This window comes from Puntigrus tetrazona, chromosome 18 (genome assembly GCF_018831695.1).
Source record: "Puntigrus tetrazona isolate hp1 chromosome 18, ASM1883169v1, whole genome shotgun sequence".
Taxonomy (NCBI): domain Eukaryota; kingdom Metazoa; phylum Chordata; class Actinopteri; order Cypriniformes; family Cyprinidae; genus Puntigrus; species Puntigrus tetrazona.
Window position 1 is genome coordinate 12,232,753 of NC_056716.1, and position 15,606 is coordinate 12,248,358.

Consider the following 15,606-nt stretch of genomic DNA (forward strand, 5'->3'; position numbering starts at 1 on the left):
CTCAGCACAGGATATACATTCTTACATAAATTCCACGGCACAACTCAATCAAAAACTGTAAAACAATAAAGAAAAGAAGAAAAATGGTGCATTTTTCATTTTCTCCACACTGAATTGCAAATGTGCGTTGATTGCATTGGCAGAAACGGGCTGCTGCATTCTCCAGGTGGGTGCTGCGTGTTGGCAGCGGTTGAAATGAGTCGCTATTATATGCAAAATTTTTGGTGTTTAAAAAAGGGCTATAGAAATTCAGTGACTTGTTGCTCCAGTGGAAGCATCTGGGGCATGTGAGTCATTTCCACCGGAATACAGTTTGTTCTATGAGAGGAAATGATGATGGGTTTAATCCCTAGCTGCTAGCAAGTTCGTGTTGTCTCCTTAAGCTGCAGATTTGCCAAGACTGTGCCCGGTTTTGAGTTCTTTCGAGCGGTGCTGCTCCACTCGCAAGGTTCATTGAGTGACAGTAATTTCAATCCAAGCTAATTGAGTTGTTGAATCTCCCTTTGAGTCCCTTTTCTCACTCGCTTCAGGGTCTCTGATCAATAGTAATACACTATTGTGATATGTCAGCTAGACTTATTTATATATTTACTCCATTCATTCTTTATCAAAGGGTATCAGGCGAAAAGCAGACTCTCTTCACAGAGGATTGTCTCACCTTGCAAGAATGGCTTGGTAGACCTGTGGGATGTTTGAATTCATCATTCGGACTGACACGGTTTAGAGTTTAAATGCGTCTTTGAAACAGCAGGTAATTGTATTGTAGCTATTATGACTATTAATGAAGAGAATTGTTAAAACTGCTGTCACTGCATTGACATTAAATTGTTCTGAACTCCACAATTACCAGCAGCCTTGGTTAAGTCGTTTTACTTATCTTACGCCTTTATCAACAATGAACCATTTCGCCTTTTTCGCACTAACACCTCTGTATCTTCAATTCAGACTTCAAATGGACATGGTCTTTGATTCATCTTAATGCCGTAATCTAGCTGTTTTTTGGAAAAGAAAAAATAATCTAGACCCACTGCAAAATTCCCATGAATCTATTTCTTATTTTCCAGCTGAGACCCTCCTTTTGTAAGCCCACCCACCCTGTTGCTTTCAGACACCCAGGTAATTACCTCAAGCCCAAGTATGAGGAATTAGCCATGCTATTTTCCTTTCCTCAACCACACTGACTTTCAAAACGCTAGATGCTAGCGCACATATGCTAACGCTCTTTGTAGAAGGATTCTCTAGTGGGTTCTTGTACCTCATGGCCTTCATGTCAATATACAGCTTCGGACTTCTGAGGTCTTGTGGGGAATACTGTAACTCATTCCACCCCTCGACTTTTTTTCAGACGTTCTCCCTCTCCTCAACCTGTGGTTTTGTGGTTCTTGTCTTCATCTCGAAGCCAGATACTTTTCATTTAATTGAAAGCCAAAAGTGCCTCAATGTTTAACTGTTCAAATGTGCAATCAGCGCCCCGGCTCCGCGTTTTGCTTCTGAGAAATCTCTCGTTCTGCGTTTTTAGAAATGAAATGTTCTTGTTTCTGCTTAGATGCTATCAGAATGTTACAATAGCTCTGCACTACTGTGCAGTCGTTCGCTTGATGACCGCAAACCGATTTAGTGAGTTTATAAATGAAGAAAAATGTCATCCTAATATCAAGTTCCACCCATCGTACCGCAGACTGCCGGGGTTTGTTGGCGAGGGAGGTTATTGACGGAAGGATGTGCATTATGATAGATGATGTGTCATTTGGATTGGGTTTCCTCCGCTCTTTGATGTGCGACCTGGAATAACAACCTTCAGACTCGCTGAGATAATCTGACAGATTTCTGGAAAGCTTTCGTGATTAGAACAAAAGTCACATTGAACTATTGTAGGAAAAGTGAAAACTGGCTCTTGGACCTAGACGTGGTGTTCTCTGGACCAGCTATGCATTGTGCGTATATGTGTTTGCGTGTGTGTGTGCATGTGAGGATATGGTAAAAACTCTGAAATGTGGTGTGTGGTGAAGAGTTGGAGGAGGGGGGCTTGCCGTCCCTCTACCCAGCTGGGTAGCACATGCACTGGAGACTAAAAGAGCACAAGAGATGTGGTGAGCATTCCGTGGGCTGAGTGTGGAGAATGGAACGCTCCCAAAGAGCCATTGGAAAGATCCATTGCGGTCTTGGTCACGGAAATAGTACAGCCCCATACTCTTGGAGTTCTCCTCAGAAACACTGAGCCATTTATACATCAGCCTCTTTACTTGTCTCCCCTTCTTTGTTCATTTTGTTTAGCGCTCTGATAGCACTTTTCCACCGACATGATTCAGGTGCGGGTTTCAGGCCAGTGACAGTTCTCAAACGTTCTATGCATTTCTACCACATGAAAGTGAGTTCTGCAAACTTTGTCTTTAGACTCATTATTATTATAGTTTTCAGGAACGTGAACTATTCTGATGGAAATATATCAGTAATGTAATGTTGCACCGGTCGATATAAAAGCCATTTCGGACTTACTGACACCTAGTGGTGTGGAGGCAGCATCCAGCAAAAGTAAAAAAAAATATAGCTACCCATTTCACAGTGGGCAATTTTCTGTTTGCATTTATGCATTGTTAGTTTATTTCACAAGAAAAAGCGTGTGATAATTAGAAAGATGATTATCGCTTGATCACGTGATCTCAACATGGTTACCCCGTGCATTGACGCACTCCTTCAAAATCAGCTTCAGATATGACCAACATCTTCATCTCAAGCAAAAATGGTATTAAACATAATTTTATTACAAAATGTGCATTTATTTATTTAGCGGTAACACTTTTTTAATGAGGTAAAAACTTGCTGAGTTCTCTTTTGAATTTAAGATTAGAATCAAGCCAAATGTTCTTGCAGATTGTGAGTGTTTACAAAAGCGATAATGATTGCTAACAACTTTGCTAGCAGTAACTATGTTGTCCTGACTGAGAAAAAGTGCTAAACCCTTATGTAACGAGTCAAGCGCCCTAAATCTCATTAACAATAAAGAATATTGTAAATGTATACGTGTATTTTCCTCATAGTTGTAGCACTGGCTAAATATTCCCAATTTTCTTTCAGTAATAAATCTCTTATGATCTCATCTAGCACCGGATAACAGATGATGACACTGGCCGGTCGCATACTAAATGTATGTGTTAATTGTGAGTGGTCCAGACTCTCTTACTACCCCCTCCAGTGGGAGTGTGAATTCCCAACCGGACATGTTAATGGATCAATCTGCTCTGTCGAATGAGGGGGAGAGACCAAAGCTGCCCACCGGCCCAGCTGTCCTGTTTCCACAATACTGGCCTGTTTAAACCTTGATAATAAACCATGCTCTTTGATTTCAGATGGACATTTCATATTTTTCTACAAATCGTTAAAAATGGATGAATCTCTCAACATGACTTCCCTCTAAAAAATCTTCATAAACCTCTTTCATCAGAGATACGCAGGAGGGGGCTTGAAGATTTCAGCAACACCTCGCATCAAATATTGATTATCTGTTCTCTTTTTGTTTTTAGATTAGCCCTCCCATCAGGGGGTTGTGCTACTGTTAGTCGCAGGAGCCTTGGGAGTTTGGAAAGCTAATCACAGGTTAAGTCGTCAGGAAGAAAAGAAATATGAACAATATAAAACCTACGTACAATATAAAGTTTTCAAGGTAAAATGTGGTTAGTCCACAAATACATAGCTTTTTTTATTTTTTATTATTATTTCACCAAGTCAACATAGTCATTGACCAGTATTCTAAAAATGGCCAAATATAGGTCAGTTTTTAGGTCTATGCTATAGTTCTGTCATGATGATATACTATGCTATTTACAAGATACTTCAAAGAAAATATGGTACTTTAAGGGTATATGTCTAAAAAAAACATAATATTGCCATGACACAGATGACTATATGTATATATGTATATAGTAAAAAAATTTTTCTACAGTAATAGTATGTAACAGTATATGCTACATTATTGCAACAGATTAATAAATGCAGATAAATAGAGAGAATTGAAAGAATTATTTTCAGGTGATTTCTGCAAACATACTAAACCCGAAATCTTGCGTCATGCTCCTTCATGCATAGCATTTAAATCGTTCATCCATGTAATCCATTTAATCATTATACTTACCTCCAATCCGATTTTCCTTGTGAACACTTCGGATTTGAACTTTTCCAGACTGAAATTTTGCCCATTGATGAATATGGACGGGGAGAGGATTTGTCATGCATGGCCGTCTTTAGCATATTCCCCAGTGCCGCTTTTGGCTGAACTTGAAATACTTTTTTCTGCAAGATGTGCTGAGTATACAGTGTAGACCTTGGTGCGCCGTGTCCATCGGTTCAACAGCAGACACAAAACACATCCCAGCCGTCACTCAAATACAGATATGGAGTTGCACCAGACGATAATTTCATTGAGTCTGTAGGCTTGTGTTGTATTGCACACTGTTGCATGACGCTTCACTCTGTGATGCGACTCATTCTGACTCGTATTTGCTGAAATAAAGCAATAATTATTATCATTATTATTATTATTTTACTAGAATGATACCAGTAGATAAATTTGTTTCTTCATCAGAACGTATTTGCTCATCAACGGATCCTCTGCAGTGAATGGGTGCCATCAGAATTAAAACATTACAATCCAGTCCGTCAGTTAATATCATGCTTTTAATAAACAAATGCATCATTTAGATGTTTTAAATTATTTTTATTGTCTTCCAGATAAAATCTATTCATAATGCTCCTCTTTCCCGTGGAAAAGCTGTCTTGTCTGATTTAGGAGAGAAATATGCACTCTTTACAAGCAAAAACTGATCCAAACCAATTGCATTAGAGGATTTTGATATGGATGGAAAAAAGGGGGCACCTCTTTGCTTCACAAGATGCTAGCTGATGGATCCAAGTTGTGCGGATTACTTGTGATGTTTTTATCAGCTGTTTGGACTCTGATTCTGACGGCACCCATTCGCTGCAATGGTTTCATTGGTAAGCAGGCGATGTAATGCCAAAGATGTAGAAACAAACTCATATACATTTTAGATGACCTGAGGGAGATTTAAAATTTTTAAGGGAAGGTATACCTTTACGGGATTGTAATGTAATCATTTTCAGTACACTACATCTGATTTAATGAAATTAAATAAACTGCTCTTTTCCCCTTTGTATTTCTCTCTCTCTCTCTCTCTGTCCTCAGATTCACTTTAATTTGACACCAAACCCCTTTACACCTCCCACCAACGGTAACCCGAAGACAAAGGCCATCTCAGGTGTAATCCATTACTTATGGCCCACCAGTAATGGCCACGGCCACATTATTTATTGATCAGATATTTTTTCACATGAAGACGTCTAACAGCTGTTATTGATTTTACGCCGGAGGATATCGCTGCATTATTGAAAAATTGCCAACTCTAATCATTTAACGCTCATGGGTGTATTTATCTGGCAATCTGCGCGATAAAAGATTAATTATGTTTTGTTCATTATTTCTGAACCACTTCGCATCCGCCGTGACTCGAAGGCTTGCGGCGGTCGTATTGTTTGGTTATGCTGCTCGTAAATCACCCGCTGAGATACGCTGGTCACTTTTGTGTCGATATCCACAGGACACCTTGATTCGTTTAAAAAAAATAAAAATTCTGTTTGTTAAAGTCATTTATAGATGTTAGAAGCCGGCTCGCCGTTTGTACGCGAACCTATCCTTGCGCACACACACCGGTGCGTTAAACGCATTCAAGTCCACGCATGCAGAAAGATCCGCTCACAAATATATACATACTCCAAACACTCCATAAATACACGTAGTAAAGGAAGCTGTCACTCTTTCCTATGTACCGCATAAAAAGCTTTTTTACTGAATGGGGACATCAATAATTAAGCTGAATAGCGTTCTGTGTAAAACCCCCTTATGCATTTATGCACGCATTTATGTAATGGTGCCAGCTGAGCCTTTTCTCCCTCATCTCTGTCTCTAATGCCTAGTTTCTGTCTCTTTTTTGCAAACAAGTTTGTGTGCAGTCATTCGGTTGGCCTTTGTAATCATTAACTATGTAAGTTTTGTTGACCCTAACAGCCCAGCGCTCTTCCTCTTGACTCTTGACAGGTGGCCTGGTATCTTGTATCAGGATGATGTCATCAGCTTTTAGGGCAAGTACAGACAAATATCGTGTTTGTTTTTTTTCCTCGGCCCAACCGAAACTATGACAGTGTCCTTGTTCACGTTTCGAGAGGGACAGGGAGAGAACGTTAGCGAGCACGACCTTGTCTGGTGTCAGTCTGTTTATACATTGTAGTTACTGTCGACCTGTTTTGAACTTCTGGCAAGACAAAACTACATTTTATCTGTTTTATTTGTAGTAAGGGTCACGGAGAGAAGTCGTCTTTTTATGTTCAGCCAAACTGCATTTATTTCCACCAGAAATTCCGTGTATAACCTTATTAAAAACATAATTCTTGTTTTCTAGTTTAATAGTTTTAATACTTTCATTTTAAAATAGACATTTGAAATTTTTATTACTATAAATATCAGTGTCACATGATTTAACAAATAATCATGATCAATTTTAAAACATTTTGGATGTCTGATGTTTTCAGCATAGATGAAATGAATCAAAAGTAAGTAAAAACATTTGTATATATATATATATATATATATATATATATATATATATATATATATATATATATATATATATAGTAAATCTTATGACACTGAAGACTGAAGTAACAAATTTAAAAAACTTGTGTTTGAAATATTGTGAAAAATGAAAAATGTTGTTTTTAAATATATTAAAATCAAAATTATTGTAATAATATTTCCAAATCTTACTGTTGTTTTAGTGCAATTTCTAACAAATTAAACCAGCCTTTAAAAATAAATAAAGAAAAAAGTGTAAATATTTTTTTTTTTAGTGGTAGTGGACTAGTGAAATAAATCAATATAGTTAAGGTTAGTTAATAGGGATTTATGAATTATAAAACAATTCTATAATGAATATACAGTGTACTGGTTGTGCTAGGCTTAGAGAAAAAAAATGTTGAAATGCTTTTACATATGTCTATAAATTATTTTTCAAAAATCTACAATCTTACCCAGCAAGATCTTAGTATAAAAATGAGTTCTTCAGATTTTGTTTGCATGATGCAACAAACATTTAAAGTTTGTGCTGCATCCATTGACCTTTATAAAGAGTGCAATATACCTGCCAAATAAGAGATTCAAAGTCTGTATGCGTGTGTATTACATCATCTATCCTGCTGTTGGATTGTGGATATAAAAATGTAGTGGAAGAGCTGGCAGGCCGAGCTGTGAAAGATGAATCAGTGTGTAAAAAAGAGTGATGGAGAAGAAAGAGAGCAGAACACAGGTATGCTGATGCATCCCCTTGACATTTTCACAACGCCTTCAAACCACTCTCAGGGGGAAGCAGCGTGGGCCTGTACGCTCCTTCCTACATCACATTGGACTTGTGCCATGTGGGGTTGGCTCCACAGTCAAATACGGAAGAAAGCAACATATGGTTGTATAATCAGTGCCTTCTTTAGATGAGGCCAATGTCCTTTTAAGCAAGTCATTCGACTTGGCGGCCATCTTGATAATGCCCTCGGCTGGTTATTTTCAAGTTATGCAAGAGCAGCTTCTATCTGCTTGAATGAGGAAAGGGCAAAAGCTGTTTGCTAAGCCTACGCTAAAAAAAAACATGGTACAACATTTGACAAAAATGTTATCCCATTTTAGCTAAAATCGGGCTGCAAACTGCAGTTGTAATATACTTTAACTTGTCAATACGTACAGCTAACAGAGGGTTAATAATTCAAGAATAATGTTTGTATTTATTAATGTCAAAAAAATCATATTCATGGATTTTATATATGCATGTTATTTTTTTTGCCCCTAAAATGACCTGTTTTCATTTTCATAATTTTTTTTTGTACTTTTAGTGTTTGTATTTAGTGTGTGTGTTTTGTCAGTTTAAGTAGTTACATTATTAAGTAATATTAGCTTCTGTTTTAGTTTACTGTTTCTGAGGGTTGCGATATTTCTCATCCACCTTTCAAAAATAGAATAATTCCTCTTTAAACTATCTCTGTTAATCAGCCCGAAGCTGATGGGATCGGTACCCTTAGGGTATGTTAATGATATTTACCAAACAGTTTGACAAACAGAATATGCACAACCTTTATAACTTCCTGTATAGCAGGTTGGTTCAGGTAAACACACCCCCTCAATCAAGCAGATGGTAGATGGTCTATCAGGAAAAGGTTTATTCAGGGGAAACGTGTGTAAAGTTTAAGCATTAATGCAGAAAGGGGTGAGAGCGGAACGCGAGTGCTGACCATATGTTGCCGCAGGTTTCTACTAAAGGTAAATATTAGCTAAGGCTGACACAGTAGATGAGGGAAGCTGGTAAAACAGGAATCAGATCGCCATGTTTAGAGGTAGAGGCAGCACTCAACATCCCAGCACGTCTACAGAAACTCACACACGCTCAAAAACAAACACACTAGAACGAGTCGTACGTGCATGGCCGGCTGTAGGATTCATTACATTCTCCTCATTGATTTTAGAGTTACTTTTGAACTCCACTGTCGCAGTCTCTTCTCTGTTTTTAGCTGCTAACTTGATACAGCGTTGTAATGTGCCCACAGCGTGAGCGGGATGTGCTGGCAGGCACCGTATCATCACTCTCTAGCACATAAACATATTAGTGTCCTCACCGAAGCTGAGCTCTTCTTTTTTTTTCCCCTAACTGAAGGACCTGGATTGCTATTAGATTACCCACACACAATGGGGCGTTTTTTGTAGACTCTCTAAACAAGCCTTTCTGCGGTTTTCTTAATGAGATGGGCCGAATGCCATCATTTTTTTTTCTGGGAGGTCTGAAGCAGGTCCAGTGTTGTGCCTCGTGCCCAGAGAGAGATGCGGATCCGGTCAGGCTGCTGTCCTGGAGAATGGTAGCTCTGTTCGGAGTGTGCCTCCGCGATAATGCTACGTCTTACAGGAGGCGTCCTAGTCAAACTCACATGGGCCGCATGGTCCCATGGTGTGTTAGTGAATAGGGAAGATTGTAATAAATCAGAGGTTATGCGCATTTTTTGACTTTTTGATCCTTGATATTATAAAACCCCCTTTTCAACCCATTTGCCATACTGTTGACAAAAAAGCACATGCTAAGTATGTTTTAAAGCGAGGATGATGGTTTAAACTTCTCCTTTGGTGGTTTATGCTGAGCCTTTGCTGGTCTTAAGCTGGTCAGACTTAGCTTAGGACAAGCGCATGACCATCTTAAATCAGCAAAGGACAATCTTAAACCAGCTAAAAACCAACATCCTTCATAACATACCTAACCAGCATATGCTGTTTTTTTTGTTTGTTTTTTTTTCAACAGGGTTTGACCGACACATTTTTACCTAGGGGTAGGTAAATAGAAAGTTCAGTAATATACTTTAAACTACTTCTTCGTGCTGGTTTACCTGATATTTGCTCAGCACTAACACCTGTAGGTTCAGAGAATATTGCATCTGAGGTATGGTTAAGACTTCACAGATTTCCTTAAGGCTGTATTTAAATTTTTCAGAGGTCTCTAGTCAGTGGTCAGACTATCAAAACAAAGTCAGCCTCAGAGTAGACCCTCCAGTAGGAAAACCACATTCATCCTTGACTTCCACCTACATGTTCATAGTCGTGCCAGATTACAAAAAGCTAAGAGACTAATCACTCATATGCTGGATTTGTATTATGCTCATTCTGAGACATGATGGTTGAATGAAATGTGACTAAATTAGATATTTTAAGACACCTTGAACAATGGGGATTAAGAAAGGCTTTAACCGCTTCTGACTTGTAGTCCATGTAGTCTCCATGTAGTCCAGCTAAGAGACTTGGGAAAAGAGTCTATGTTGTCTGGGTGTGTTTGTCAGATCCATTGGATGATACTTTAAGACCTCGGGATTTGTTCTGCGGTGTATTACTTCACTTTCATTGTTATTCAGATGTCTGTATGTGATCATCTTACTTTTTTTTTTTTTTTTTTTTTTGGTGTTGTTGTATTTTGGATGGCACCATTGTGCCAGCAACAACTTTCTCTTGTGGTCTGTATGCCCTTGCTTTGGTTTCGTAGCAACTTGTTGTATTGTGTACAGAACTGTTTATGTTCTCTCCGATTGCCCTCCATTGTTCAACTCCACTGTGCAGGCTATAATTACTCTCTATCTCCTACTTTCTTTGGAAGACCCCTTCAGCCCCGAGGTGGAGGGAGATGAGGTGGAAATGGGGTCAGGGGGCCCAGAGGCTTTGGGTTCCTTGGTGTGAGGATTTGGGTTCTGGAGCCATATAATTACCCCTCTCTCACAACTCCCTCAAAAGCGAAGACTGATCTTTATTTGTGGTGGTCTAAGTGGATGACTCAGAGGAGGGAGTTAGCAGAACTAGTAGTCTCCCTGCTTCTTCTACTATTCCCCCACTAACAACATCTCCATTCAGCTGAAGTGAGCTAGGCCTATATTTTAGGTACTTTCCCCTGGATGGTTTTGGTAACTGATGTTGTCAAGCTGTAAATCGTATTAGTACTTCACATTTCCTATGTTTCGACCCTGTTGTGGTAGCAAATGCAAGCAGAAACAAGGTCAAACCGAGGGGTACAAGGACACAGGTGTTCCCCAAGGTAGCTGTGCAGAGGTTGCCAGCCGTCTTTCTGTCAAATTTGATTAGTCAATCAATCTGTCGTTTCACAGTGCCTGCTGATGGGTCTGTACACTCTGGTCAAAAATATCTCATCCGTACATGCCTGGGTAAATGAGAAATGAAGGGTTTGGTGCACATCGGTTAAAAAAACTGACACATCACCAGCTGGTTCCCTCTGTTTTAAGTGATGTTTGCTAAGGGTAGCAACACAATTGATTCTCTTACTTAGAGGGTCTTTAATTACTTGAACCAGTAAGTAACCACCAATAACACTGTTGCAATGGCATCTTTTAAATAAGCAAAAAAGCATAAATATGTTGGCCTAATTTAATCTATGTGCATGTGCTTAAGACAGCTGAATTCATGGGGGAAATATCTAATGTTCTTGCAAAACAAAACTAATGTTACACTGTATGATAAAGAAATAACTTCCTAGCTATAAGAGTTTCTTTCGATTCAAGGTCAGTACCATTCGTTCTCTGAAATCTTGAGTGTCTTGCTTTTAAATTTGTGCAGTGGTGACCTTGAGCTTTTTTTTTCCCAACACAAAATACATATTTCCGTGTCCATTGTATTTTGCTTGCTTCTCTCTCTTTCTCTCTAAATGCGTGGCTAGTTTCAGCCCCGTTGGTCATGAAATCCATTTTAGCCTTAGACTATCGGTGTCGTCTCAGGTTTAACTTTTCCCAGATTATCTTTCAAATGCCTGTATGTCTTGAACTAAGCATTTAAACACTTGCCCGTACTTGTTGAACTCTTATGACTGATGTCACCCACAGGCCTGTGTTCAAACTAGTTTTACAACTTTTCTTAAAACGACTTATGTATACCCTTATCAGTTGGAAGCTGATCCCTGATCAGTAATTCACCTTAAACTCTTACAAATTGCCCATTATTTGTGTAATTTTCAAAAGGTACGAAGCATTTGATTGTATGTTTTTATATTATATGAAACGTCCTGTCAAGGAAATAACGTGCGAACAAATCTCAAACTAAATAAACATATAAACAATTTTAATGTAAGAATATATTTATGCATTCAGAAAGTTGTGTTCACAATTTGTCAGTTTAATATGATATACTCAAAATTATGAAACTAAATTATTTGTTTTTTACAGAAAATATATTACAGATATTTCTACGAACATCTTCTTTTGTTTACTGTACAAACACATGGTAATAGCGTTGGCATTTTAAGGTGACGAACGAATGAAATGTAAGATGGGGAGCTAAAGTTTAAGCTGTGCTTGCAAGTTCACTTTTTAAAAGGATGATGATGTCATCATCAGTGTTGCGGGTAACTCTTTAAGTAACGCAAGTAATGTTTTTTTAAGTAACTAGTAAAGTAGCTCATTGCTTTTTAATTTACAAGAAAATATCTGAGTTAGTTTTTCAACACTAGTTGCTTTGTTTTCCAATTTATTGACTGACAAAAGGTAAGTGGCATCGCATGCTCTGTTTCAATACAGTGTAGACTAAATGCAAATGTGCATTAATTCATCTCACTATGAGTAAATAAATGTTAACAGAAATGTATCTAATCCCATTTTATTCACTAATGTCTTTGCTGATGACCTGTGATGATCCGGTTTAACCAGTTTAACTTTTTTAGGGAGTAACACAATATTGGAATGCAGTACTTTTAAAAGTAACTTTCCCCAACGCTGGTCATCATTATAGCAAAGTTTTATACGTATTTATATGAGGGATCTAAACGGCTCTCATTTGGTCAAATGACCCACAGTTTCCCTTTGTTTTGTTTCCCCCTCCAGTATTTCCAACTTTTATGAGTGCCGTGATTAAGCACGGCAGTTCAGAGTTACTTCCTCTTTGCTAAGGTCTCTCTGTAGGAGGTAATTACCTCTTTTGCCAGTCATAAATAAGCGAGGGAGAGGGGGAAAGAGGGAGGTGAAGGTATGTGGTTTAGTATATGTTTGTGCAGGAAGCGAGGCCAACAGGACAGCACAGCACCTGACGGCGCGGAGAAATATATCTACTCGGGGTCTCTTACGACAGGTTTGTTAAAGACAACAGAACTCACGGACCCTCCAGGGACACGTTTGCCTCAGAGTTATTCACGGGTCAGGAAAGCTTCTGTTATGAATGGCCTCCGTAGAGCTAAACAGGAACTGAAAATGCTCATGGATGCATAGCCTTTCTGAGGAAGCATAAGCAGGGCAGAAATCTAAGAAGAACCGGTTGTCTGGTCAGGTGTTAAGGAAGCGAAGACAAGGAAAATATGATTGAAAAGCAGTTAAACAAAAGTATGAGTAATAGCACGTGCAAGAAAGCGAGACTTTAGAGAAAAGAAAGGGGAGAGGAGGAGGGGTTTGAGTGTTGACACATCATTCTCAGCTGGAGGGGGTAAAAGAAGGTCACCAGGGAGACAAAAGGCCAAGGGCCTGCCAAAACAAGATGCATTTGACTGTAGGGCATGCCGTATTTCAGGGTTATCTTGAGAGACAAAACCACTATTGTTTTAACTGGGGGCAATGGAAGCATCTTCTATGTGACAGATACCTTAGAACTCCTGAAAGCCAGGAAAGCTGGCGGGGAAAAAAAATAGAAAACCCATTCGTTTACTACTAATTGCCTGCCTGGTTTATTGTAGCTTAATTCAAGTGCCATCATTGTGGGCACACTCAGACTGGATCCCACATTGTTTCCATTAATAGGTGCTTGAGGCTGTCACCGAGATGTTTACCAATAAGAAATAATTAGGATGGAGTGGTGTGGGAGGGTTGGCAGTCAGGATCAGAGTCAGGGGGGGGATCTACCATCATTACACATGCAGGGAAAGTCTACATCCGGCGCTCTTGAAGACCTAATGATGCCTGTAAACACCACTGCCATACTTGTAATTAGTTCTGTTTGGCGTTTGAAGTACTCTTCTTGAATTGGCATGCTAGCTGTTTTGACGCTCTCGATTGTAGCGTGAAAGCACGAGTCGAGTGAATTGAGTTGTTGTAGCTTCGGTTAAGGTTGTCAGTTTTTAAGTTCAAAAGAAATAACAAAGACACACATGAACAGATAGCATATGCCTAGGGCTACGCAAGTAATCAAACTTTTAATCGCAATTATAATTATGGATGTCGCAGTTACATAAATATTCGAAAAGGCAGTAATCGTTCAAAATCCATGCATATTTTTTTTTCTTTTAAAATTTAAAAAACAAACCATCCAATGAATAGTTGACATTTGAGATTTGTGATTTATTTTCATATAATATCATGACCTGAGGCTGCTTCAGAAGATGAACAAAGATCGTATGAGTTGGAAACAACATGAAGAATTACGGAATTTTTGTTTTTGGGTTAACTATTCCTTTCTTTCTCAGCGTGGACTGGTTGACGTGTTTGTAATGTTCCTCTTCTTGTTTTTCTCCAGCAGGGAACGGGCAGTCGGTGCAGACGGACCCTAGTAAGTCCGGATTTGTGGGAGATACGGTCGAGCTGCGATGTGTCTTCATCAATGGTAAGCCACCAGTGAAGATCTCTCAGGTCACCTGGCAAAAGCTGATAAATGGCACCAAGCAAAACGTCGCCACCGCCAACCCAGCCTTGGGAGTATCAGTGCTGCCCCCTTTCAAAGACCGCGTGAGCTTCAAGCATCCTGCTGTGCGTCAGAGGACCCCTTCTTCTCTTGAGGATACCACCATCGTGTTCAGCAACCTACGGCTCTCCGATGAGGCGGCCTACATCTGCGAGTACACCACCTTCCCAGCAGGCAACAGAGAGAATATGGTCAACCTCACCGTCTTTGGTAAGACCACCGTGACACATATATAGTGCTGCTCTCCTGTGAAAAGAGTTGATTCACAAACATAGCATCAATGGGCCTCATTCATGAAACACAAGCAGAATGAGTTCTGTGTATGTCATTCATAAAATAATTCTCAAATTGTCACATTAATGTGACAATGGGCCACATTCATGTATAACAAGCATGTAATTTGGTTAAAAACACTGATGTTCCATGTTAAAATTTAAGTAAGAATAGCATATGGTTATTCACATGAAATGTTAGAATGAATGAAAAATAAATAAGTAAATAAATAAAACACCATGTTATTTATTAAAAATAGTTTGCAAAAAAAATTGAACGTGTCAATTCCATTCCATTTCATACAAACAGTTTACAAAATTGTGCATAAACACTGAATAATTGTATTATGATTTGCACAGAAACTAGCTCCGGAATGGTTTTACAAACAATTTGGGGTGAATTCACACAAAAAGTGAGAGATTTCACTAGAATTGTTTTGTGAATGATCTATACGAAATTCTCATTCAGTGCCAAAAGACTGATTTGCACTCAGCAGCAGGTTCTCAGCACACATATAACACCACGTATAGGCAGCATGGAAGTAGGTGTCATTTTCTCGAATATTGTCTGCACTCTTAGCACTGACATGGTGAGATATTTTTGATTAAAGGTGTCGTCATGCTTAGCAGATAGTAAGGTGTAAATGGATGTTGTTTCAGCAATATTTTATTCATAACGCTGTAAGCCCTTCAGAAAAAAATCTGCTTTGTCCTTGACCACTCCAGGTCTGCGATGTGCTCGGTTAAAACCTTCGCTACGTTTGAAATGTATTGATCAGTGTTCACCACAACAGAAAGAGCTGCATCTCAGCCTCGACCTGCAGATATAATGTATCCGTTTTTTTTTTTAAAGCTACAAACACAGGTGAAGATAAGCAATCATTTTATCAAAGGAATCCAACCTTGTATAATTTTCTTATTTCCTTGACAAAAAAAAATCAGAGGTTAAACAGAATGTCCAAGCTGCTCTTTGACCAAGACAAAAAGTAACAAAAGTAGATAAACCATTATACCAAATAGCTCAAATAAGACCATTAACACTGTAAAAGTTGTAAAAAATGTCTCCAGATTTTCTAAAGCTGTACGTATATAAGG

The 15,606-nt window shown here is 38.8% G+C and overlaps 1 protein-coding gene across 5 annotated transcripts in view; it reads left to right on the forward strand.

Moving 5' to 3' along the window:
- Positions 1 to 15,606, forward strand: part of nectin1b (nectin cell adhesion molecule 1b) — a 189,789-nt gene that overhangs the window by 43,289 nt on the left and 130,894 nt on the right. For all 5 annotated transcript variants that reach the window (XM_043264728.1, XM_043264732.1, XM_043264731.1 and 2 more), the window contains exon 2: positions 14,075 to 14,449. In XM_043264728.1, the coding sequence (XP_043120663.1) occupies positions 14,075 to 14,449 (375 nt within the window). The remainder of the gene's footprint in view (positions 1 to 14,074; positions 14,450 to 15,606) is intronic.